The sequence below is a fragment of the Strix uralensis genome, chromosome 24, assembly GCF_047716275.1.
Source record: "Strix uralensis isolate ZFMK-TIS-50842 chromosome 24, bStrUra1, whole genome shotgun sequence".
In the NCBI taxonomy this organism is placed as follows: domain Eukaryota; kingdom Metazoa; phylum Chordata; class Aves; order Strigiformes; family Strigidae; genus Strix; species Strix uralensis.
The window spans coordinates 7,931,113-7,957,845 of NC_133995.1; the positions used below are offsets into that span (position 1 = coordinate 7,931,113).

The 26,733-nt window shown below is 51.0% G+C and overlaps 1 protein-coding gene across 2 annotated transcripts in view; it reads right to left on the reverse strand.

Moving 5' to 3' along the window:
• PLXNA2 (plexin A2) overlaps positions 1–26,733 on the reverse strand; it is a 175,517-nt gene that overhangs the window by 14,384 nt on the left and 134,400 nt on the right. The window contains exons 14-26 of one of the 2 annotated variants that reach the window (XM_074893865.1): positions 26,539–26,656; positions 22,878–23,014; positions 19,323–19,490; positions 17,900–17,993; positions 15,801–16,040; positions 15,473–15,616; positions 14,071–14,305; positions 12,444–12,586; positions 10,515–10,783; positions 5,777–5,843; positions 4,964–5,110; positions 4,337–4,496; positions 3,856–3,959 (exon numbers count right to left, since the gene is read on the reverse strand). In XM_074893865.1, the coding sequence (XP_074749966.1) occupies positions 3,856–3,959; positions 4,337–4,496; positions 4,964–5,110; positions 5,777–5,843; positions 10,515–10,783; positions 12,444–12,586; positions 14,071–14,305; positions 15,473–15,616; positions 15,801–16,040; positions 17,900–17,993; positions 19,323–19,490; positions 22,878–23,014; positions 26,539–26,656 (2,026 nt within the window). Of the gene's footprint in view, positions 1–3,855; positions 3,960–4,336; positions 4,497–4,963; positions 5,136–5,776; positions 5,844–10,514; positions 10,784–12,443; positions 12,587–14,070; positions 14,306–15,472; positions 15,617–15,800; positions 16,041–17,899; positions 17,994–19,322; positions 19,491–22,877; positions 23,015–26,538; positions 26,657–26,733 lie in introns of those variants that run through there. The other variant, XR_012632173.1, reaches the window with a different exon arrangement.

The following is a 26,733-nucleotide window of genomic DNA, read 5'->3' on the forward strand; positions in this document are numbered from 1 at the left end:
GGTGCAGCACGGCATGGGAGCAGAGTGCGGAGTCACCGCATCTCGCTGGCTGATGGACCCGCCAGGGCCCAGCCAACACGTTAGAGGAGCTGCACAAAAGAAATTGCTTTTGGGGCTAAGTCCTCCATTATTTGCCAGGAGCCCTGCGAGAGACTCGGCACCGTCCCTACGCATGGCTAAGCCCCAGGGTAGCAGTTGGATTTTGCCCCCCCCAAGCATCTCCTCGCACGATCAGCAGAAAGGGTGTTAGTACAACGTCTGCCGCTGCGAGGTGACCTGAGCACAGCGATCTTCACTGCCTTCAAGGCTTTGGGTTCCATTCAGATGAAAGGTTTCATGTAAATGTGAGTTATTATTATTGCTAGTGATAGCGGACATAATAGTCACTTGTGTTTCACAGTACAAAAGTGAGATATTTCTAAGCAAAACACTTCAAACACCTCTGTTATTTCCTCTTCTGCTCCTGCCTCACTTCATCCAATTTATTAAGTCAATGGAAGAAACTATCAGTGGTGATATTATTTTCTTGGGCTGTTATCAGCTGCCACTTCAGTTCAATGTCACAGGGGAGAAACCCGAGTGTGCCGGCAGCCCAGGGTGCTTCTGCCGAGGCAGCAGCCCCCCGCCCGCCATGCTGGGATCTGTTGCCACCAAGGCTGTGGTTAACTGGGAGAGAGGCATTAAAAATTCCACACACACACACACACACAGAGCACTCTCACTCTCTAAATTTTGGGTCGAATGGCTCTTGTCAGCTAAAAAATACCAGCGTGCAAATTAGCATCAGATGTAACACACATTCGTTTCCCATCTTGCTCTGCTGTTGCCACACTCCCATAAAACCCCAGAGACGCCTGCGAAGCTGGCTGGCTGTTTTACAACTTTATAAATATTCTGATTCTTCTACAAGCTGGAAACATGCTGCACAAAACACCTTAAAGAAAAATAAAACCTGGAGCCGGGAGAGCAGCAGCAGAGAAGCCCAGACAATAATACTGCATTTGCGTGGGGTAGTGAGGATGCAGTGAGGATGCCAGCTCCACATCCACACCACCCTCGGCTCCTAAGTCTCATTTTCCACACAAATCTTCCCTCTCTGCTTCTAATTTTTCATTTAAAATAGTTTTTTTGTCTCTCGGCCCTTCCAGACTCACAGTGGCTGACAGGTATTCATGCTCTGCTGCCTCGGAGTTAACCCTGCATGAGCCATTGTAAATCATTTGATATTAAATTCAGTGTTTCATTTTTCTTGAGTAAAGCCATGCAGGGTGAGACTTTCCTATGGAGCTTAATAGGCATGAAACCAAAAGGATACTACACAAATGTAATACAATTCCTTTCAATATGGTTTAAAAGCTCCAGAGAATTTAACAAAGAATTACACCTATTTAACCAATACATCTATTTTTATAAATGAAGAAATAAGCAGCAGGAATACAGTTCTCTATATAATTCTATAAAGTGGTTCAAAAACGTTACAGAAAGATTAATATTTCTTTTTAAATCCAATCTGGCTTTTGCATGCAAAGGCTTCCCATGAAAAATACATTTTATTGGCTGATGCACATATATGTTGTATTTTTATCATCCTAAACATGTAGAAAACAAATGTAATAGTGTCAAAATCCAGCAGCCAAGCATGGAGCTGAGAAACTCTTGGAATTAAATCACTGTCCTCTGCAGAGCCTCCCCACCCTGGCCCGGAGCACGGCGAGCAGGAGGAGGCTGGTTTGGTCCCTGGCAGGAGTCGGAACCCGGGAGCTGCCGGGAACGGGGCTGCGCAGCAAACGGAGCCCAGAGATCAGGAGCAGGGGCACGGCGGCGAGGACCGGGCAGGTTCTGGGCTGTGCCTCAGCGCTTGCTCCCAGGTAACAGCACCGCTCCGAAAGACCAGAGTGCCCGGGGTTATCGGATGGAAACGTGGGCTGCACGTCCCCAGTCACTGCCTGCAAAGCCGGAGATCACTTTGCCTTCAGACCAGAATAAAGACAAGACAGCTCGGAATAAAAGATGGAGATAGCTTTACAGAGCTGGCTTTTATTTTTTTCCGGAAATTTAGAAATCATGGGCACTAGTCCTCTAGAAGCTGGAGGAATCTAGATTTCATTTTTATGGCTTGAACCACATCTGTTTTATATGTAACACTCCTGTTAAAATGGTGAGGCAGCAGTGCTTGAAACTCAAATGATTTTATACCCTTTTCTAAGCTCTGCCTTTGCCCACATATTTGTTTTACTGTGTAGTCCTGGAGCATCTGTATTTTTGATACCTAATAAAAACATTTATTACTCAAACAGAGAAAAAACCTGGTAGGAATAAAAAAAAAAATACTGCTGTTTGTTTTTGGCAAAAGCCCTGCCATGACAAGATTTCTGTTGCAGTGCAGAGAACTTGGCTTCTTTTTATGGCTGAAACAGCTCTGCCGGGCTGCGCAGAGCTCAGGCCAGCGCTGGGGGAGGCACGTGCAACTGCTACCTGTTCAGATGTTTGGCAGCAAACTTCTACTTTGTTCCACAGCAAAACTGACATTCAAATGGCAGGAATAGCTGCAACATCTTGAGTGCTGCAAGGATTTTGTTTATTTTAAGGGTAAACTTGTGGCTCAGATTTTCCCACAGGCACTAAAATGAAAGTACTCCCTCCCCTCGCACCCAACACGCATCAGACAAACACACATTTCACTTGTGACTTCCTTAAGATGACTTTTAAAGATTAAGGCATAGTAAAGTCTCGCTGCTTCCCTGCATGTTGGTTAATCCCTTGCAACTGTCAGGTAAAACAGACTTTAGAAACAATGGAATTCATCTACACAACTCCTATGACATTTAACGGTAATCTCTGCTTAAATCCTTCGGGCTGCTTGGAAAAGCTGACCCTTGAGGGGCTTTTTTACATGCACTTCGCATATTTATGCCGTTCTCTCTGCCTCGCTCCTTGATTATATGTCTCCCGTCAATACTGGCTCACATTCAACTTACCCAGCATGAGTCACGCTGATGGACTTGAGATGGTGTGTAAACAGGGGAAGATGCCAGATTAAATACTAAACACTTCTGTGTAGGTAGTGATGGGCAGTAGTAGGTTACAGATCTCAATTAATGCAGTTATCCTCTGCTGCAGACAGGCTTTGAGTAAAAGCCTTTGATTCTCTTTAACCAAACCTTCCTTAGCTCTGTCTTTACCTCTCTTTCCCTATTTCGCACACCATAAGAAGCCCTTTCCAACACGTGCACACCTGTCCAGGGCAGCCTGGGCTGGGCTCGGCCACGCGTGCTGCAAAAGCTAAAGATGCCAACAATTTCTTAGGTCACCTCACCCACCGTGGCCGATGCACAATAGAGCATCTTCACTGCCTGGCTTCGTTTTATATGACTTTAGTGGCAAAACTCCTCTATTACTTGGCTTGGAAGACTAGGCCTGGGACTTAGGAGGTTTGATGTCACTGTCAAGAAGCAGCTCTTGATATTCACCTTTTCTTGATCTGGCCTCACCCCGCCCCGCAGCACTCCCTCGATGTCTCAGCCCCCCACGCGAAGACCCGAGCCCCACGGGCCATCCCTCCCCGGGCCCCACATCTCCAGCAGCGGCAGCTCAGCCCTTGCCACTGCTCCCTCTATCCCACTAGCACGGCTGGCGGGTTTAATTTAGCCAATTTTCAACTCTGCTAGTTTCTTTAAGATCCATGTCAAGGTTGCTTTCCCATCTAATGTGTAAGCACATTGAACCCTTCTGGTTTATCATACAAACGTGACCTCCCTGTCTGTCTTGGTAGACGAGATACTTGGGAATTAAATTTCTGCTTTTCTTCCCTCCTAGCAGCTTTCTGGGAGCTGTCTGCTGGGGCTGCTTTCTTACCTGATAATGCATCAAGGTGTTCAAGCGCTTCCAATCTCCTTCAATCTTGGTGGTGATATCTTCATCTTGCAGGACCACACGAGCTATCCGGCCCTGCCGCCACTCTGTGGGAGAGGCAAAAACCAGGTCAGAGAGGGAAAAGGCACTAACAGGCTCTAACCACTTCTGGCCCAAGTAACTACTGGACAGTGGAGCCTGTAGAAAAGCCCATCTCCCAGGAAGGGGCACCCAGAGACAGCTAAATTCTCAGCAGAGTGAAGGAGGCTTCAGGAATCATCTGCTCTGTGGTCAACGGACAATTAGCTGATCCCACAGAGCTCAAAACCTATTCAGCAGGAGCAGTAGCCGTGCTTTCCGGGGGCAGAAACACGTATGGTGTTGTGCAGCCTGAGCTCTAGTTTTCCAGCTCTGCAAAACCCACCAAGAATCACTGATCAACCTCTCTGATCTTGCCCCTCCTGTGAGGCAGAGAAGCTCCTACCCAGGTCCATGTCAACAGCTCTTGGTCTTTGAGAATAGGGGACGTTTTTGTATACTGCATCGAGGATCTTCTCCTTGACTTGAGTGATGGTATCACAGTTCAGCACCTTCACAGGGATCTCTGGACTGTTCTCATTATCCGGGTTCACACAGTTTAGGATCTGGAAGGGAAGGAGAACCACACCATGCTCTAAAGGGCTTTAGACAAGCACCCAGGAGAACTGTAACCAGATGTACAACAACCTGTTATCATAAAAAACCCCACTGCATCCCTAATTGCATCACTGCTGCTGCATCTCGTGTATCTTTATAACGATTACTAAGATAGGAGCCCTGGAGGTCCATTTTCATTTGCTAGAGGGAGGGCAATGCTCAAGGTGCAGGGAGATAAAACATTCCCCTCAAGCCCTGCCTTTCAAAACCTTAGCTCAGGGTTTTTGTACCTGCGAATCAGGGACACAGTTGGCTTGGGGACAGGCCTAGTAGCAAGACGCTTTATTGCACTGGCAACGCTTATGCTTCATGGTAGTGTTCTAATCACTGACCTAAAGGTCAGAACAGCTCGTGCCCAAGTAGGGAGGACAGAAGCAATTCAGTGGCAGCTTCTACAACAATCACTCTCGCTCACCAGAGTCTTGTACTCGATCTGCTGCCGGATCAGCTTGTCCTCACTGAGGGAGTAACGGGCTTCTCCTGTGATGGCATCAATCGGACCTTTCTCCATCTGTTGCTTGATGGCACAGTAGAGCATGAAGAGTGGCTCTCCAGCACATTCCTACACAACGAGACAGAGAGCAAACCTAACACAGAGGTGAAGGTGCATCTCCTCCGGGGCCACCGGCCTGCACACAGGTTTTGCACATGATCCTTTTCAGCAGAGCCATAGTCTCAATCTTTTGCACATGTGCAATCCAGGCTCGGCCCCCAGCAGCTCCTGAACAGGACAGCCAAAACCACGAGCTCCATGGCTCAACGGGTATGTTGTCTTTGGCTTGGTAAATCTCTACTGAATCTGTATGGCTGTAAAAAATGGAATTTGAGACCTTGATCTTATTGTTCACTCCCATGGAGCAAATTCTGTGGGGTTTCCAAAACCACAAATAAAGTTAAAAAATATGGAAGCCCAGGCACGGAGATGTAAGTGAGAATTTCTCCTAAGTACTAAAGAGGTGCAACAGAAACTCCATTACACGAGAATTACACCAGGCGATCTGAGGGTTGAAGCAAGCTGAGCATGGAGGCTGTGACAGCTTGACTCAGCCCCTGTAACAGCAGCCCCAGGTTTAGGCAACTCCGAGCAAACTTCCACCTCCCCTGCCTCGCTACTACACCTTTTGACTTGGAGTCTGACGGAAGAGTTTCAAGCCCAGATTCACCCCGGGGATGGCTGGTGGGTGAGACAGCAAAGCGGCAGCAGGGTCTCAGCTCCATCCCTCCTTACCTTGAGGAACTTGTGGAGAAGGAAGGCAAACCAGTTTGTCAGCATCTTCTCAGCCACCGACTCGGTCCTAGGGAAGCCAGAAGGACATGCATGTTGCACACAAAACCAAACCATGCATCAGAGGCCCCAAATCTCCCCGGGTGGCACCACCAGGCTGCACCCTGGCACAGCCCCCGTGGGGCTCTGAGCCGGGGCAGGCAGCAGGATGCGGCCAGTGCTGTCCCCTGCTCCCGCCACACCGAGCTGACAGCAGCTTGCCCAGCTGACAGCCCATCACAGCCCTGATGGGGCTGGTGACAGGGAGCCTGGTGACACTCGGCTCCTTGCACGTGGTGCAAATTACAGCCTGGCTCAGTAAATCACTGGGATTTGCAGCAGTTCCTGGCAATCAGGGACAGCAGAGTGACAATGACAGGGAAATTGCAGCTTTCTCCCCAGTCCCACCCAGTGTCCTCTCCCCACATTGTGCCCAAGATTATCTTTAATTTAAATACAATGGTTCCTAATGATAGTTTTTAATGCTGGCTCTGCAGGACCGGGAGACTTTCCTTAAAGCACCACAACCCCTCTTCCTGGAGCAGGGATGGGATGGTCGTGCTGGTGGCAGGGTGTCTCACAGTCCACATCTGAGCCCCAACCACGCAGTCTGTGCTGGGGGTGGCAGGCAGGCAGGCAGGTAGGCAGGCAGGCAGGAGGCAGGGCTGCCAGCCTGCCTGCGAGGCCGTGCAGGGGAGAGCTGCTCTGCCGCAGCCAAGCCAGCTGCCAGAGTCCCGCTGGGCAGCCTGGCTCTCTGCACCACCAGCCTTCCCCTCATGCCACACCAGGATCTGCTCCAAATTTCAACAAGCGAAGAGGGGTGGATCCGAGACCTTGCCCTCTGCAGCACCCTTTTCTCTGGGCACCGTGCTCCCCTCTGCCTTCACCGTCAGCCTACAGCAAGGCAGCAGCCCCACCGGGTCTGGGGACCTCTCGGCACCTTCATCCCCTTGGCTGGCAGCTCTGCTCCCAGTGCCAATCCTGCCAACTGCCTGTTCGACCACCAACCTGCTGCAGAGATGCCCAGCGGGCAGGACAATGCACCGAGCCTCCGCCCCTGCCCCTGCCCTGACCTGGAGCGAGTCACTGTCCTGCTCCGGACCCATTTTCTCTATTCTTCCCCATCTGCTCTGCTGCCTTGAATTAGGGACTGCCTCTTGGTATGTATTTACACAGCATCCCACATGTTTGAAACTCCAGCATTTAATGAAAAACACACACTATAGAAGCAGCAGGGTTTGATCCCAAAGTCGAGCAGACGGGAGCCACGGATTTCAGCAAACAAAAACTGACACCAGTCAGCAAACGGACCCGGGGTCACATTACCCATCATCTTTAGGATCGCAACATCTGCCAGGAATTTGTGAAAATGTCTGCAGATCCCCAAAGAATTTAAGCCTGAATTGATTAACTGCCTAAAAATTCATCCTACAAATTGACAGACACATTGTTCTCCTGTTTAAAATATTTCAGTCACCCAATTAAGGAGAAGAAGCACTAGCACACTGCCGCACCAGCGAGCCATGGAAAATGGAGAGTCAGTGATACAAACTAAAGAATAGGTGAAAAACGCAGGAAACGATACATTCAGGACATTGGGGTGAATATTAATTTAATAAACTTCTTTGTTAATAGAATATTAAATTAAGAACTGGCAAGCCTCCCGATTAGCCCTACCAGTGAAGCAATGCTGTGTCCTGTCCCTGTTGGCTGCTCATGGCCTGACACCGGCACCGTAAAAACAACTGAAATACGGAGTGACAGAGAAGTTGGGGCATATTGTGTGGGAGAAGGGTATTGGAGACTCCCGTACCTAGCTGTTCTCTTTTATTTCTTTATCAGAAATACAAGATCAGCTGAATGGAATGGCAAAAAGAAACACCTCGGAGTATCTCTGTCAAATCCCATTTCTCCTTACCTTCAAGCACTGAATCTCACTCTCATCTCAGCACAGACTGATGCCGTGAGATATCTGCAGTGCATCAGTCCTGGGGACGGCCAACCATTGAGTTAATCATCACTGTCCTACTCTGGCTGAGGGAAGGGGCTGCTTATAACCTTCATCGCTGCTGGGTGCAGCAGGAGCCCCGTAGGCTTCTCGCAAACGAGTCTGCTGTATATACAGCCCCTGGCCTCTGCCTTTGAAATGGGGTCGGTGCTGGGTAAGCCATCCCTTAAACTCTGCCTGCCACCACGGGGCCTGCCCTCCCTTTCTCCCTGCTATGCGGGGAGGGCTCTGCTGAGCCACAGCAATAGCTGCTGCGGGGCTCTGCGCTGCCCCTCGGCAGGCATCGCTCCTGCGCCGTCGCTGGGCTGGTATCTGAAACGCTGTTAGAGAGCTGCCTCTAAAAATAAAAAATAAGCTCCTGAAGATTAATGTGGCAGGAGAGAATCCCTAGACTTGGAGAAAACCCATCTCATGTTGACCACATAACAAGGGCAAAGCACGATCTAGAGATGACTTTCCAGAGGAGTCTGACGCCAGCAACCAGCGCTTGGCTGCTCCTCCGACTTTTTGAGGCACTGGGAATAAAACAAAACTAAACAAAAAGAGCCGAGAGAACCCAAAAAATAAATATGTATTTTATTAATTTTCTCTGCTATATCTAGGTCTCCAAACTGCTGTGTGCTGCGCTCTGTGCCAGGAACCAGAACAGCTATTTGATTTAATGTCAACTTTCTTGCTGTCTCCCGCGAGGGGCAGTCATGGAAGAAAGAGAGAGGGGAAAATGAGGAAGAAAGAGAGAAAGAACTGAGTGCCAATTATCAACTGCTGCCACCAGAGAGCTCAGAGAAGCAAAAAAAAGTATCTCACTTTGTGGCTGATCACTCCTTATTAAGTCAGAGCAAGACATTCCAGCCTGGGCTGTTTTGTGTACCAGCACCACCCAGGAGCACGCGGGCACAGGGCTGGGACAAGGCTCCAGCCCCAGGTTTAATGGGGCCTGTAGCGACAGGCCAGGGGGCGATGCTTTTAAACTAAAAGAGGGTAGATTCAGACTAGATATAAAGAAGAAATCTTTTACAACGAGGGTGGTGAAACACTAGACCAGGCTGCCCAGAGAGGTGGTAGATGCCCCATCCCTGGAAACATTCCAGGTCAGGTTTCCCATGAAATGGCTAAATCCTGGCGCAGGACGGCCAGCCTCAACGCTGCTGGTGTTGCCCAGGGCCCCGTCTCTTCGCTGGGTGCTGTGGGGAGGAGGGGGCACGGCTCTGATCACCAGCCGTGTATTTTTTGGAGCACCACGAAAAGTCATTATTGATGGCTGCGGCAGAAGACGCCTTCCCAGCGACTCCTCAAACCACGGGGGAAATTAAGATGGCTTCCTTTTCTGAGATGAGTTATTGCCTCTGCAAACACAGCCAGATTTAAAGCAATTTCCTGTCAAGTATATTCATTATGGCTGGAGGAATCCCTGAAATTTTCCTACAGCTGTGAAATCCTCCCCTCGCCTTCATCCGCTCGCTCCAGCGAGCCGCCAGCAGAGCCACGGGCCCAGCCGATGGGGCAGCTGCCAGCCAAGGCCAGGCCCTGCAGCACGGCCGGGACCTGAAGGGACATGGAATGGAGGTGGCTCTTGAGATGGAGAACAGGGGTAGCTTTTTACTTGTGGCTGCTGATCTGGCCTACATTAATACATGCTTTTTCCCCTTTTTCTTTCTGCCACTTCCCAGCACAATCTTGGGTGAGTCGCTTAATCCATTCTTGAGCTCCTTCCCCCAGCTGTGAAACACAAACGCTGCTGCTCCCTCCAGGCAGACACAGATGCTGTGAGGACAAAGCCCATAAACACCTGTGAGGTAGCTCAGGCACAGGAGGGTGAAAGTCACAGGGGCACCCAGGCTGCAGAGGACGGGCTGTCATCAGGAGGGGACCAAGCCTTGCTGGGCAGCCTGCCTTCCCCTGACGGCTCTGGGGGCAATTCACAGCATTGCCCATCCGAGAGGTGCTTTTTCTTCACTAGGTCCACCACAGCTCATGGGAAACAAGGACCCTAAGTACCGTACAGACATGTAAGAAATCGGTCTCCTGCCCTTAAGAGCCTGAAGTCCAGTAAGATGATTGAAAGAGCTGCATCTCTGCTCCTCCAGACCCTGCCGTGCCCGAGCTGGTGCCTCCTCTTCTCTGCCTGGATGTACAGGGCACTGCTTGCTACCAGCAACGGGCAGATGATGGAGAGTTCTGCTTTTTTTGCCATTCCTGTCTCTGCCACGATGCTGCCCTGAGGCGGCCCCACACAGGGCTGGCAGTGGGGACTAAACCCCTTTGCTGAACCAGTGGGGCATCTCTGCACACACAGGTGAGAAACAGGAGCTCGGGCAGGTGGGTGCAGGCAGGACAGGGCAGGGAGGAAGCAGCTGGATGGCAGAGGTGACAGTGCTGGCATCACCACCCACTCTCACCCAGGGGATGGGGTGCTGCTGGGGCAGGGAGGAGATTATGAGTGAGAGACACGCAGCAGAGGTAACAGCTCTCTCGGATCCAATTTAAGACCCTGTTCAGTCCTCTGTGAAATCACAGAGTAGAGTTACAGGCGAGGAAATGGGTGGGTCATCCGAAGTCCCCCACGGAGAGCAGCGTTTCCCTTCCCACACCAGCACCCTGGTCCTGCAGAGCCTCCAGGTGCCACCAGCAGCGTGGCCATGCCAGCCCGGGGGACGGCACTGACCTGCCCACAGACCCGTCCCCTCGTGTTACCTGCGCAGGAGCAGTTTGGGGTGGTTCTTGTTTTCCAGGTTCTTCTCAATGAGGTCGGAGAGCAGCTGCTTCAGCACGTCGGTGGCGTACTCCAGCCGGCCCTGCAGGCCCGTCATGATGAGCGAGGCCACGTTGCCGCGATCGCGCATGGAGAAGCTGCGCTGCAGCTCCAGTGTTCGGATGAAGGTCAGCAGGAAGACTTTGTTGTTTATCAGCTGAGCAAAGAGCTTCAAGGCCTTCTCCACGCTCTGCTGCCCGTTCCCTTGGACCTGTGGTGGAGGAGAGCCCGTCAGCCAAGGCACGGGAGGATGAGGGACCAGAGGGCAGCCCTGCACCACCGCGGGGTCACTCTGCCATCACTAGTGCTGGGGTCAATGGTTGAACTCTGGGTGCACAAGCCAGCACCCCATCTCTCAGGGTCTCAGCATCCCTGAACACGGTCCCTGGCCAGCGCTGAACAAGTGTCACCCTTCCTGTCCTCCCCCAGCACGTCGGCACGGCTCGCCTCAATCACTGCTCCGAGCTGCACTCTCTGCATGCCATAAAGCTGCTGCTTTGAGGCTAACAGCCCTATAAATGACATACAAATTTGCTTGTTCTGCACAAAAAGTGACACTCTTGTAAGTAAATTAAATACTAATTTAGACTATTGCTTTATTATGGGACAAGTGTAAAAAATTAATTGAGGCTTTCAGCCAGTTGCAGATTCAAGTAATTCATTACAAGTGAAAATGATGAACTACATTAAGCAACTCTTTACCAAACATCTTGGAGACTTATGTATTGGTTTTACTGACGTTACATAATTAAGCAACTGTGTAATTGGCAACACATTTATCACTTCTGCAATTCTGTTTTTCATGAGTAAAACAAATAAAAAAGCATTCATATTTGTTTGCTAGAGCATCAGCTTATTTGGCAATTTAAACAGCGAACATAATGCACAGGCCTGGAAAACCCAGGGCATGGGAAGGGGCTGGGAGAGGCTGGTTCAAAGCCTGTGTGAGTTTTACCGACACCACGGCAACTGCTCAGTGTCGGTGGCCCACTGGAAAGGGATCTAATCTGATGCATCAATGCTAAGTAGTGCTTGCCTGGAAAAGCAACACAAGCAGCCAAGACTTCTTCCTCTGACATCTCTGGCTGACGGTTTGGGCCACCCCCCGGTCTGGGTGAAGGCAACAGGGCTTTCAGGATTTACTGGAGCAATGCCAGCCTCTGAGAGGCAGCGCAGAGCCCAGTGCCTCTGGGCATCCCGGAGGGAGGATGGCAGCCCCACGCTTGATGTTTCTTGAACATCATCAATGTTCAAGACAATGTTTCTTGAAGCACCATCATTTTTTTTGGCATTCTCACAGGTGAGCAGGACCCATCTGCAAGGTGATCTGATGGACCTTTGTACGTTACCAATTTTAATATGTGCTCAGCGAAAATATATTTACAGACACGGGTGGCAAAACCAGGGTGAAGGAAGAGCTTGCTGGCAGCCGAGCAGGAGGCTGGCCATGCCTCGGCACGGCGCTTGCCCTCCTGTGGACACGCCACGGAACAGCAGCAGCAGCAGGATGCAGGCAGGATGCTCCCAGGAGCACGGAGCCTTCCCCTGCACCGTGAGGTGATTAAGAAGGACTTTAAAACGCCACCGATAACTTATCTGGCATGCTTTGCTGCTGGCCCGTAGCGATATAAAAACCTGTAAAATAAAACTAAAGCAACACCGGGGAGAAGAAATCAAAAGGAATCAAGCAATGTGTGATGGAGATAAAACACCAGCTTCTTAGTTAAAATGAACTCAGGGCTTATCCTGCTAACCCCAGTGCCTCTAATAAGATTTGGTGTGGAAGGCATAGAGGTGCTTCAGGGTTTCACGCTGGCTTCCCCGAGGGCTCAGGGAACCTTCGAAGGGCCGGAGCACAGCCTGTTCCTTACCTCCAGCTCCCGCAAGACAGGATGGTCCTCGATGCCGGGGAAAAGGACCCTCATGGCATATGTCCGATAGTCGAGGTACGGGATCCCGGAGCGATCCAGGTCGCTGGTTAATTCATTGATGTCCGTCTGCAGCTCTGCAAAAGCTATTCAGGGCGAACAGAACAAGCAGAGAAACACACATGAGCTGGGGGAGCCGAGGCTGCGGGGCAGAGGCTTTGGGGAGGGCTGGCTGCTGGCTCTCCTGGGGCTCGCCCGGCTCAGGAAACTGATTCAGAGACCTCACCACGTAGCTCAGCCAGACCCTCACCTTGGAGACTCTGTCTCAGCAGCTGGGAGCAGGAGAACACACACTGCACAGAGCAGATGCCAAGAACAAAAGATGCTCATTAATTTGTATGCCGTTCACACCTGTGTATATACCCCTAAAACACCTTTAAAGGCTGCGGATAGAAACGAGGATCTATTTTCATAACTTGGTACCTCCCATATTTTCCTTTCTTCTTCTTCTTCTCCTCCTCTATCAACAGTTGCTAAAATAATCAAATCTGATGCAGATCAAATCCAAGCAGAAACTGCCGGCTGCAGAGGCCAGGAAGGAATTTATTCTTCCTCTCATAAGATAACAGCACCGTGTTATACAGCTGTATGTGTGTCCTTGTGTTCATTCTCCAAAGTATGAAACGCTGGCTCAGTAAGGTCTCTGCACCCCAGCTAGGCTGTGCCCAAGCCAAAGCTGTGGTCTCTCCTGAAGATATTTCATTTTCTGTCCTGTACTTTCAAGGTTACCCTTTTAAAATCAGCTGAACAAATCCAATGCAACTCTCTATATACAAAGGTCACACTATGAAATTTGCAGCTTTCTATTTATCTTTCTTTGATTCACTAAGCTCCCTTCCAGCTGGAAGACACAGGAAACAACAGCAGCACCCCTCCACAGAGTGATTTTTGTCTCAGCCCACCGGCTACAGAAGGGACTGCCCACCTCCACCTTCGCTCCCCTGGGGAGAGGCCGGGCTCAGCCGCCTCCTTGCAAGGGACAAGACTTGTCTGTGCTGAAGCGGCAGGTCTAGCTGGTCCAAATCACACACAGGACTGCCCAGAAGCAAATGCTTGAAGAGCTTCTTCCTATCCCTCCGACCTACTCTTACTGCTCTGGGCTCACACCTTACAGACTGCAGGAGGGACTGGACCAGCTTTCCAGGTCTCCAGCCTTCTGTTTGGGATACACGCTGTTCCTCGGGGATCCGAACCTCCTCTCCCTGTCTCTGTGCCTTCTTAAAAGCCCTTTACTAAAAGGCCATTAGACAAGGGGGCATACTGTGCTGGGCACCCTGGGGCTTGCCCCGTCCTCCCAGTGCGATCCAGGCATGTCGCTTAAGCAGGATCAAGCTCTAATCCTATTCTCTGCACATTAGGCAGCAGAGCCGTGTCTGCCGCTGACACGCTTGTCACTGCCCTCCCTCCCGTGGTGGGGCAGGCGGGCAAACCTGTGGGGACAGGCACCCCCCTCCTTGCTGCAAAAACTGGGTGACTGGGGTGGCTCTGGTGGGGAAAGCTGGGAACCAGAGCAGGGGACCAGAGCAGGGGCCGCAGCACACAGCGAGCATCCAGTCCCAGCAGTACTGACCTTCCTTGCACTCCAGGGCCACCCGGGACTCCAGATTGTCCATCTGCATCTGCAGCCTCTTGAGGGTCAGGTCGTTCTCTCGGGACTTGCGCTTGTAGGCAATGAGGACGATGATGACGATGATGAGGAGCAGGCTGCCTCCAGCCGCGATGCTGACGATGGCTGGCAGGGTCAGGAGGCTGTCTGAGAGGATGCTCACCGAACCAGGGGAGAAGATGAGACCACCAACACGCACCTACAAAGCACAACGGAGGTAACCAGCAGCTTCGGCTAAGGGTGTCAGCCTGTCCCAAAGCCCCATCCCTCTCAGCCAGGGCACCCACCACACAGGCTGTACAGACCCTAAGGCAGCACCGAACCGACTCTGTTTCAGCCACAACTACAGCAACTCTGATCGCCTTCAGACACAGAGGGTGCAGCTTATGTGAACACAGCGAGGCTTCAAGTCATGATAAATGTGCCAGCCCTTCGCTATCTGGGCTTTGTTCATATTATCTGATGGCTCCATTTGACTTTCATTTTATAAGCTTTCAACTTCCTTTTGTAAGCCATGGACACTAGCAAACCAGTGATAATTTCACTGACAAGAAACCAGAGTGACTGGAAAGAGAGAACAGAGAAGGGAAGAGAAAGCCCCATGTGAAAGCCACAGAGCAAACACGCTGGAGGTTAATGTTGGGACAGGCTTTTCTTGGATGTGCCCTGGCCACAGATGCAAGCAGCTCTCAGCCAGGTTGTGCTCCTGTGAATCACACTGTGATAATCTGAATATGGTTTGGATGCGCAACTTAAAGGGAAATAAATCACAATTACAATCTCATTTGGGCTCTACTTCAAGTACCAAGCTGCGTGCTTGGTCTGTGAGTGGATCAGAGGAAGCAGCAATGCCCAAAACCAAAGCAGAGGAAATCACCGACTGTTATCCTGGATGAGGCTGTTGATCCCACCAGTCCCGTGTTTGGATGTCCCCGGCTGCTTCTGCTTCGGGAAAAGGCAAAACCTTTTCATCCCTATAGCAGATCGGGTCTGATACAAGGACTGATAAAATCCCTACAGCAGGGAGAACACAGCCCACTGAAATGGTCTCACCTACTGAAGGAAGAGCAAGCAGCACCAGAGAAAGGATGGTACCTGGTGCTGAAGGCACTGCCAGAAAGATTTGTTCTTTCTAGAAGGTTCTGATAGTAGGTGGTGAGTGTCAGGGAGGGAATAAGAAGTTTCTTCATGCTAATCCACATCAATATTTTAAGCTTCCCATTAGACAACCATAAAGATCTGAAATCCTACTGATCCTTGGACAAGAAATTGCACTCAATACCTGAATGAGTCAGGGAGCTGGAGGAGGAGAAAGGATGGGAAGGAGGGAGGGAAGGGCTGCTGACAGGGCTGTTTGGTCCCTCACCATCACTTTGTGCTGTCCGGTGAGATTTGGCGGCTCGCACAGCAGCTGGGTCTCGGAGACGGTGACGGCGCAGGGTGTTTCTCCGATCAGCACGGTGTAGTTGAGCTTTGCTCCTCCAGGAGCGGGTGGGCACAGGTTTCTGCCCTAGGGACAAGGGGAGAGAAGAGTACAAAGATGCGGCACATTTCTCCAGTTTTTGTCTCATTCCCAGCTTGTGCAAACAACGGGACTCCGTCTAGTGTACCCCGTTCTCCAAAGTGGGTATAAAACTCCTTGCTCTGGGATTTTTTTTTGCCTCGTCCCACGGGGTGAGTAAGGGTCTCCTTACCTTCAGGATGATGGGTGACCCCGGCTTCTGCTCCAGCACCCCAGTCGGGCTCAGGAGTTCAAACGTCGGGTTGGGGTAGTATATGAACTTGGTGTCGTTGTAGACCAGCAGAGACTGGACGTTGTTAAAGATAAACCCAAACTCGTCCGGCCGCTCGACGGCGTCCAGGCCGGGCCGGTACTCGGGGGTGAGGGGGGGCGCGAGGCAGGCCAGTGCCGTGGCGTTCACCACCTTGCAGACCTGTGGGGAAGGTGAGGCTTTGAAAGACGGCAGGCAGAAACTTACCCCCACCTGGACAATGATGTTCTGATTCCTTAAATGCTCCCTGAAAGGTCCAGCAGATTCAAGCTTAGGTGGCAATATTTAATCCAGGCTCAATGTGTTGCAGCCATAGTTTGGGGGAATTTGCTGCCCCTGCAGCCAGTGCAAAGGCACTGGGGCAGAGATGGAGAGCGAGCTTCGAAATGAGCAGCGTTTTAAAGGAGCTAGAGGCTTGCACAGTGGATCACTGACCCCTTTTTCTTTATTTTTTCTTTTCTTTCCAGTCACATCCCCTTTGGCAATGCTAGCTTTGAAACAGATCCATAGCAAATACCTGGTCTCTGCTACAAAGTGGTGATTAAAGGCAATCCCTGAATGCCAGCAAGGGACAGGAACGACCATCTGACAGTTGTGGGCTGGAGGTAACACGAAGGTCATCTCCTGCCAGGCTGAGGACACCCACAGCTCCTCCAGCCCTGGAAGCACAGAGCTGGCTGATTTACGAGACTCTTGTCTTATAAAGCAGCAACAGCCCAACTGTTTGGCCTCCCTCCATAAGTGGAAGATTTAATTTCAGTCAATTTTGTGTCTTCAGAATTATTTTGGTAGCACTATAACTGCAACTGCTAACAACAAAATTAGATGTCTCTTTAAAAAGAGCTCAGATGAAAAAGGTCTTCAGAGGAGAAGGGAGAAAGGGAATAGGAAAAGACTGCCAAGTGATTTGCCCTTTCCAAGATAATACAGATTCAGTCAGAAAGATCACTGCATGGAAACAATATATTTCAGTTTTACTTGGTCAAAATAATTTCTGTGGGTCCTGGAGGTACAATTCTTATTTGTATCATACAAGAACATTGCTTAGTTCCTGTTTGCTGAGATTTCATTTCAATTTCTCACTCTTGGACTGAAAAAATACAGATAGGGAAAGGAGGTGGCATTCCAGACCAAGCCCAAACTCTGCTACCAACTCCTTGCTTTGGGAACATCAGGGTGACAGGAGGGAGGAAGGGAAGGATGCCTAAAAATAACACCCAGCTTCACCAAAACACCCAGAGCCCCACGCCCAGTATCCTTCACACGGTGAGGAGGGCGCAGGGAAGCAGCACCCAGCCTTACCACGGTGATCAAGCTGTGAAAGCGGCCTGAAAGCTTCTTGTTCAGGAGTGGTTCCCCTCTCTTCTTCCCTCCCTGGGCTAGTACAGGCTTGCCAGGCCCAGAGCTGTGGCAGTAGGAGGTTTATTTATAGAGAGGCAGCTAGGGAGAGACTAGTTAAACATAGCAGTCTCGTAGCTGGCAGGTCTCAGCGCCTAGTTCCGGGCTTTTACAGAAAGAGCAGGACTAAAATGGGAAGCGTGGAGCAGCTGGGAATGATGGGGAGAGCTCCACTTGGACTTTCCATCATAATGTGCCCGTGGAGCTGAGCTAGGTACTGGAAATGGAAGGATGCTGGGAAGAGAGAGCTCTCAGGGCTCAGGGGCTCTGATAAGAGGGGGAATTTCAGGAGTGAAACAAGTTTATCTGACCCAAGACAGAATTTGAGGTGATGGAGATGACCTAAAATAGAGTCCTCCATTTCTAGCTTTGAAAACTCCTTGGCAGTTACTGTGTGGCTGAGGAAGTAATTTCCCATTTCTGTGTGTTGGAATTCCTCTTTCCAGGGTCCCCAGTTTGGGTAAGTGTAGGGAAATACCCCCAGAGCGGCTTCTGCCACCCAGTGAGCACTGGCACCAGTAACCGCAGGTGTGCATCGGGGTGGGGGGGACCCGCCGGGCGGCAGCGCAGGAGGATGCTCCCAGGCACAGCCCGGCAGCACCGCGCTGACAGCACCTACTTACGTTGACGAACTCCTTGCCGTTGTACTTGACACGGATCCTCGGCTCCTGGATCACGTCCAGGTTGGAGCCGGTGACGGTCAGAGGCGTGTGTCCGCTGCGGAGAACCAGGAGACACCTGATTAATGCATCTGGCAGGAGGGGCCCGGGCTGCGCAGAGAGGCTGTGCTTGACAGTAAGAACGCTTGTTGATCTCAGAAAGATGCTTTCTGCGGGCACTTCAGGCACCAGTGTGGATTAATACCCACTCCCTGAGTCGCTGGGGAGTGGTGTCTCAAGTTAGCCAGATTTTCTGCTGTCAGCTGCACTCTCTCCTACCTAACAGCACTGCAAGGCGGCAGGATGAGAAATGGGACCAAAGAAATCAACTGAGCTGAGACTAAATACATAAGACAATAAATTAGTCACAGTGTTTAATGATTTACATAGTGATGTTTTTAAGGAACACAATAAATGGTATGTGCAGTGAAGGAACTGACGTGCACTTGCATCTGGACTGCAGACGCAGCAAGTTGTCACATAGAGCAGGGGAGGGATGACGAGTGGTGCCAGCAGGGCCAGGGGGGACACAGCCCCCGGGCTAGAGCACCCCCTTCTCCTACAGCCAGTGCCCCTGAGTAAAGTCTTTGACTCTTGGCTTCTTCTTTCACGCGTTAACTGGAGCAGCACAGCCCAGATCAGCACGAGCCTCCAGCACCTCTGCAGCAGAGCCCAGCTGTTCCCCTCCTACCACCTCTGGCAGCACTTCTGACCATCAAACCCATCTCACTCAGAACCAGACACGAGCGTGGACCTGGACTCAAAGCAAACATCTCGCAGAGCCTGCTGCGAGACACTTCTTCCAAGGGCGATCTTAAAAAATAATTGGAATTTGAAATGAATAGTTGTGTTACAGCCCTTGTGAGCACAACCATTAAAGTAACACCAGGGGACGAGCATGGGACAGGGCTTTTAGCAGCGACAACGTCACAGTGATGTGACAGCGCCAGTCGCCCTGTTCCTAGAAGTGAATCTGGGATAAACAGTACATTTTGATTAACATCAGCTTTTTCCTTTCTTGGTGGTTGCTGGTTTTGTTTTATTCCAGGACTACAAGAAGGAGCCTTTAATGAGCAATTGTGCACTTCTTCAGCAGATGGGAGTGATCTTGGGGCTTTATTCATGCTCCCAGAATCTCCGGGCAGACTGCTACTGCTGTAATTGCCTTGGTAATCACAACTACTTTAGTAACTCTGGACCTGATTTTCGGAAGACGCAAACGCCACAGGCGCCCAGCCCTGACAAATCCAGGACGCTGGGTGGGACATGCATTTCCAAAAAGACCCTCTTTTGGCCTCACTGAGCGTATGCTGAGAGAGAAGCCCCAGACCAGGCGAGCTGGCTTCTCTGCCGCTGCCGAGGACCCGCTGTCAGAGCCCTGCGTTACCTGGCGATGCTCCACTCGGGTTCGATGTGCTGCACCTTCGGGTCGTCGATGTACTCAAACAGCAAAGTCCGCTCCAGCTGAGCCCGGTCGACGCTGACGGAGACATGAACAGCCCCCAGGCCGTGGGCTGACGGGGCCGACACGCAGACGATCTCGTTCATGGATCGCCTGCGCAAGAGAGAAGCCGGGGAAGCGTTAACGGGCAGTCACAGCGCAGGGCAGAAAACCACCCTTTATCCTGGCGCTGATGTGCAGCTGCAGCGGGGCAGCTGGCTAAAAGGCTGAGCCATCACTGATCCCCAGACTCTGACACCTGCGAAGGGGATGAGCTCCCGAGATGGGCAGGAAGGCTTCACTGCCACAGGAGGGAGGGAACGGAGCTCCGAGCGGGAGGGGACTCTGCCTGCCCACCAAGAGCGAAGCGCAGGCTCCCTGAATTACTCTTTGTGCCAAACTGCAGCCTCCCGCATCCCTCTGTGAACCCGCTGCCTTCTGTTGGGCGTGTGAAAACAGATGGCTGCCTTTTAAATGGGATGCATAAGCTCACTCAAAAGCCAAATTCTTCCCGTCCCCACCCCATGGCACACACGGGCCCTTGTGAGCAGCATAATGGAGCCCACGAAGCCCCCGCCTGGGAAGGGCAATGCCACCGTCACCGCTGCCTTCCAGCTTTGTCTCCCCGTCAGAGCAGGGGTGACCTCGGCCTCGGCGCTGGCTGGCTGGACACAACAGACCATCTGCTTCCATGGGAGCCCCGGAGAAAGTCAAGGTGGCGGGGTAGCGAGGCACTGTCAGAGCACAAAGGCACTGCTGGGTGGACGGATGGAGAAGGGGAATGAGAATCGAGCGGTGCCACTCCTGCCGCCGGGACAGAGCTGCGAGGAACCACACAGCTCTGCAGTGAGCCTGGGTGCTGCTCCAAGGAACCACACAGCTCTGCAGTGAGTCTGGGTGCTGCTCTGAGGAACCACACAGCTCTGAGGAGAGCCTGGGTGCTGCTCTGAGGAACCACACAGCTCTGCAGTGAGCCTGGGTGCTGCTCTGAGGAACCACACAGCTCTGCAGTGAGCCTGGGTGCTGCTCTGAGGAACCACACAGCTCTGAGGAGAGCCTGGGTGCCGCTCTGAGGAACCACACAGCTCTGTGGTGAGCCTTGGTGCTGCTCCGATGAGAAGTGCCGGACTGACGTCACTGGAAGGCCAGTGTCCCTCCACGGCCACCCACGGGCCGTCCCGCCTGCCCAAACCTGCCCCCGGCTCACCAAAAAGGCCACGCTGTTTCCGTGGCTCATTTAGTCTTGACTTCTCCCAGGAGAGCAGGCGGGCAAATCTTCCGCACCTCGCTGCCAGTTTGGCATTAAATCAAAGACGGGCCCTCTTGAACGTCCGGTCTTTGCCATCCTCCCCCTCCTGAGAGGCTGCGACACCCGTGGAGGTGCCTGAACAGCTGAGGCTGGAGTGCGGCCCTGCCCCTGCTCTGCTCCCAGCACAGCCCCTGTTTCTCTCCCTAGGCAGGGGGATGCTGTGTGCCCCCCTTGTCAGGGCCCTTACACGCTCCCCACCCTCCCAAAGGCGTGCGGGCACACCCCAGCACCGGGCATTTCAGGAGGGGATCGAACAGCAGGTACCACCATGTTCCCAGCTCACACCTTGGCACGCCTGTCCACCACAGCCGAGGGAACAGAAACAACCTCTTAAAATATCGGAGGCAAACTGGACTTGACTGTTTCTATGGATGCAATTACTTGTCTAGCCCCTCCCACTCTTCTCCTCCTCCCTCCCTCATCTTATTCTCACTCTCCACCTAGGTTTAATTTAACCACGAAGGCATCCTCGTGCAAGGAGCGCGTTTCTCCACCCTCCCTGCTGATTCTCAGAGTGTTCCCGTGCATGCCCGTGCAGCTGAAGAGCTGCTGCCTGCTCTGCCCTGCCAGACTCCACCACGCCTGCTTAGCTCTGGCGTGAGATCCAGAGTGACGCATCACTGCTGGCAGAGCTGCTCGCAGCTCCCTGTGATCAGTTAATTAGCTTTCTGTGCTATTATTATGTCGTCATGGTGAATCTACCCACTCCTCCGATCAGAGAGGGGAGAATAGGGGAAGCTGTAATTAGAGTGAATCTCATTAGAAACTGCTTCATCTAATCAGGCTCCCCCACACCCTCGAGTACAATTGAAGTTCATTGCCTCAGAACAGTCCAAGCAAAACAAAGTGCACAGCGTGACCCCGCATGAAGGATGGTGCCATTCATATACTGCCACTTGCTTTGTTTAAGTTTCTGCTTGCCTGCTGTAATTAGAACATACAGAGAATTCAAAACTCATCCAGGTTTTGCAGGTCAGGATCTGCAGGTTGCCTGAATATAATCATATACTTAAGGGATTATATTACAGGGCTGGTTCTGCTCTCAGGCCAGCTTGCAGGCTGCTTCTGGTGGTGGTAACGCTGTTACCCGCCTGCATCTGAGGAAGCAATCTGGCATCTTCGCTTCGGATACAGGAAGAAATCTTGACGGATCGGTTACAGTGCTTAGCACCTGGAGAACTGATCTGCACTTGAAGACCTCAGCATGCCCAGACCTCCTGAAGCACCGTTCTAGGATGGATGTACAATCAGCACTGCTAATATCAACATGCTCCCACGTCTGATCGCCCTCAGCCCCCGTATCGGAGAACCTCTCAGTCTTCCAGCTGAAAAATTCACCTCCGGGGGTCTTTACTTTCCCTGACACCTCCTCGGGTCCTCCTGGGAAGCCCGAGTGAGGATCTGACAGGCAGAATCCCTTTGCACATCACAGCCCTTTGCTTAGCTCCCGCACAGGCTGCGCCCACGCTATGAAACGCATCCTGCCAGCCGCTTCGGGGCACAGATGTGTACGGGATGCACACAGATGTATACTGCATGTATCTTTTTTTAACTAAGCCCCAAGAAAACCCATTAAACCCTGCAAATGTCAACTCTGTGTTTACACTGCTGGGTAAAAAGCAAATTTGCCAGAGAAATCCCAGAGGAGACTGATGGCTGAGCAAGTTTCTCAGCACAAGGCGCGTGCAGATCCCCGCTTCGCTCTGCCACGCAGAAGCCCACCCCTTGCTCACACCACTCCTGGGAGGTTGAGGTACCTGCAGCAGCGGCTGCGATAAACGTAATGCAAGCTGTTGATCTGTGAAGGGAGAAACTAGATGTTTCTTATAAACGTTACATTTTCTTCAGGTCAACAAAGCTGGGGGCAAGTACTGATAACTACTATAAACATTTTACAATCGCAGTGATGTTTGCCTGAGATTTTTGGACCAGTTAACACTGTAACAGCATTAAAATGAAATAATGGACAGCACTTATACTGATGCAGTCCCCCCCCTTGCCAAGCAAGGCTCAGTCATAATAAAAGAGAAGATGCTTTCATGTAATAAAAGAGGGAATGGGAGCCTTCAGGGGTTCCCAGATGAATTTTTGCTGTGGCTGCATGTTCAGCTACAGCAGATACGTGGTGGTGCAGCCCTGATAACCAGGACGTGCGTGGCAGGAGCCCGCGCTGGCCCGGCTCAGCCCCTTACCCGTAGAATTCGCAGGTCTGGTTTCCCAGGAGCACCGACACGTGGCTGCCGGCTCCCAGGTAGTGCCCGGAGATGGTCACCATCGTCCCTCCCGACTCCGGCCCGCGGCTGGGATTCAGAAAACTCACTGCTGGAGTCTGGAGAAAGAAAAGGACAAAGTCAGCGCTCCTGCCTGCTGCGAGGGGAGCTGTCAGCGAGCGGCTGCCCAGGGGCTGTGCCAGCTGGAGAAGCACCTTCCCCTGAGGATCTTCATGCTTTGGCTGAGTGGCGATATCCTTTTTAAAATGGGAAAGCAAAACAGGGTTGTGTCCTGGACACCTGACAAATCGCCTGCTAAATTTTCAAACCCACTTCTGAAAGAGAGATGCACCTCAACAAAACAATTGCACATTTAGCCTCAGCAAAATTATATATTTACCTTCAACTTTGATCATAAACAAAGGTAAGCTGTTTGCACTGCAATTTCCAACACTAAATATATCCCAAGCCAAGCAAATTGCCACAATGGAAATTTGAACCCAAATGTTTAAAGTTTGCCAATGTGGTAAAGCATCAAAAAACCCCACCAGGGCTTGATAATGGGAAATACTGCACGACTTCAACAAAAGGCAGCACCATCAGCTCCAGCTTAACATGAACCACCAGTGAGAGTATTGTGGGGGCTGAGCCTGTTTCCCATTGCTGATGGAAAGGTGTCCTTGGTGGGCAAACACAGATCCCACCCGACATTTTATCAGTGATATTATTGCAGCAATGCCACGTCTTTATCCTGCCTTGCACTGGGGTAGATATTTATTCCGCTTAATAGAATTTGCAGAAAGCAGGTACCTTTTTATTTGTTTTCAATCAGTGGATATTACCAAATTGTTTTACTAATGCTTTCACATTACCCTCTTTATGACTCTCATCTGCAAAGGCTGGCAGCCTCCCAGCTCCACTCCCCTGGTACCACCTGCTTGGCAGCTCCATGTGTTTGTCCTGTTTTTTCTGCTGTTTTCACAATGCAACCTGTGTTTTCTGGGTGCCACAGCATTTGCCAAAGCAGCTTAAGACCAAAAGCCTGTCTGACCCTGAGTCCTGAACAGACCAGAGGAAAACACACAATCCACCCTGTTGTGGGTAATTATGGAACAATATTACAGGAGGGAAAGACTCGTCCTTCAACTGCTCATGGTCTGCTCTTATCCTAGCTGGGGTCAGGAGTTGGACTCAATGATCCTCGTGGGTCCTTTCCAACTCAGGATACTCTATGATTACCCCAGCTAATGACAATACTAGACAATATGAATGGTAATAGCAACGGTTACACTGAGTAGGCTCGGGAGCATTTCATACAACCAAGAGGAGTGATTCCAAAATGCAAAAAACCTCCAAAGGATGTTCAGCGTACGATCGCCCATCAAAAACCTCCTTTAGTCTCCAGCCCAACCCTGGCAACTGCTCCCAAGGTGAATTAGGAACAAGCTGCAATGCTGTGAACGCTCCAGACAGCAAGCGCCTGCTACCAGCTCCCCTCCTCCTCCAGCCCCATCCCTGGGGCCACTTTGCTCGTGGGAGCCCGGGGACAGAAAGGAGCAGTTATTTAACACGTCCCTGGGGTCCAGCAGCTCCCATACACACACCAGGGACAGAGCTGCAGGCAGACTGGAAAGCACAGCCCTCCTCTGCATTCAAAGGCAACTGCAAGCATCTCCTTGTTACAAGCATCTGATGTTTCTGGTGTGAGCGTCACCTTGTCTAAGCATTGCAATCCTTGGAAATTCAAAGCATTGCCAAAAATAGAAACTCAGGCTGTAACCCCACGCAGTCATTCTTGTAAACAAGGGAAAGACAGGAAAGCTGAGGGCTCCTACAGACCTGCAAAAACTCCCAAGGCTGGGGTGAGGCCAGCATTGGATGAAAATCTGAAAGCTGAATAAGAATTTTCCATCTTCAACTCATGATTTGCTGATAATTATGACAGATTTACAGATCCAAAGTAGCTCCAAGGTTCCACCTCCCCAGATAAAACGGGTGTAATTAAGGTGACAGCATCGTGTCAGGGACCAGATGAGCTCACCAAGGCATGAACCCTCTCAGGGTCAGAACAGAGCTCTGCTTTAAGGTACTAATCAATTTTACTACTGACTTTAATGGCAAAAACCTGCTGTAATGGAATTTGTGGCGGCGCTAAAGAGAAAAATAGAGGCCGACTAACAAAAGGAAATGATGTGCTAGAAGTTTTAGATGCCTGCGAAAAAGAAACGATATAATCAGGGTAAGTGCTAGAAATCAGAAGCAACAATGCGAAGGATGATAATGGTCGGCAAATGCTCACCAGGTTGCTGCAAGGTACAACTCCAAAATTCATCTCCACAATTACCTTCCACTGGCTCCTAGTTATTATTTAACACAAAGCAAGAGAGCACCCTCCATGTGTCACATGGGAACCTGCCTTGCAATAACGGCAAAGCTGGGGACTGCACTGGCAGTGCCCTGGGATGGTCAGAGGGGTTTCTGGCATATTCGAGGAAAATGTGGTGATATTTTGCACCCCTGCTATGTTATTGAATGAATGAAATCCCAGGAGAGGGTGTCACAACACCAATAGGGTGGCAGGGGCTAGCCTGATTTATCTCTCAATTAGTTTACAAATTGTGGACAATTGGTAAGGGCTGGCATTTCCCTGCATACAGATTCCATTAAGCACAAAATCAATGTTGCTGGATGAAGTGCCCTGAGAAACCCCAGCTGTGACTTTTAAGTTTATGAATCAAAAGGCTGCTAATTAAACAACAGAAAGAAAGGACCCACTCAACCAACAGAAGCCCACCAACCCGAAGAGCAGCTCTCCATTAAGTGGACAGAGAAAGCCTACGCTGATCCACCATCCTTGGAGGGAAAAAAAAAAATCCCTGAATATTTGGGTGCAGAATTACCTTTCTATCCCAAAGGGCATCACGGTGAAAAGATTAAATCTATAGACACAGAAACTAACTCAGGTATGTTTAGGTTTCACAGGCTGTTGATTAAAACTAAGTTTCTAGCAGGACGCTGCAGAAGGATGGACTCTGGTGTTTGCTCTCCTGTTGCCTTGCAAAAAGGCCTATTGGTGCCCATACGTGTACGCGCATACGTATAGAAACATCTTCAAATCCAGCAAGAAGCAGCGCCCTAGATTCATCCCCATTAACTAAGCACCAAAGTAACAACGTCTGTTACAAAGGAAAATTTTGAGTGCTAACGCCAACTCCTTGACAACACGTCACGCACAGAAAGTCCTCAGGTACAGAACAAAGTTACGCTTTGTGTAACGCTGCTGCTGGGATCACAACAATGCACTCTGCATGGAGTAACCGAGCCTTGCAATTCAGAGGGTTATCACTATTTTGGAGGTGCAAAGCTGAAACCAAATGCTGTGGGAATCCTGGGTTTAGGTTCCCACATAAATCCCCTTTATTCTGCAGACCGGTGCAAGCTCTAGATCCTGAAAACTGGGCTCGTTGACTGGGCTACCAAGAAATTGTGCAATGCCATGGGGAAAGCATCGGAAAAAAAATGGCAATTTTGGGATTGTCTTCCGGTGCTGAATCCCATCCATTTGATACACGCAGTCGTAGCGCCCGGCTGCTCCCACGGAGGACGCGTGCTGCCCCCCTCCTCCCCTCGGCAGGACACTCACCACGAACATGTACTGCTGCGTGGACTTGGCCGTGAACTCCGGCTTGCACTCTCCGATGCACAGGAGCACTGGGCCGGAGCTGATCCCTGGAAGCGCCTGCCCCATTTCACAGACGATCCTGGAAGCAGAAATGCCGCAGTGAGGCTTTGGCAGGAGGTGCAAACAGTGCCCTGTGCAGCTTTTTTCCTTCTCTTT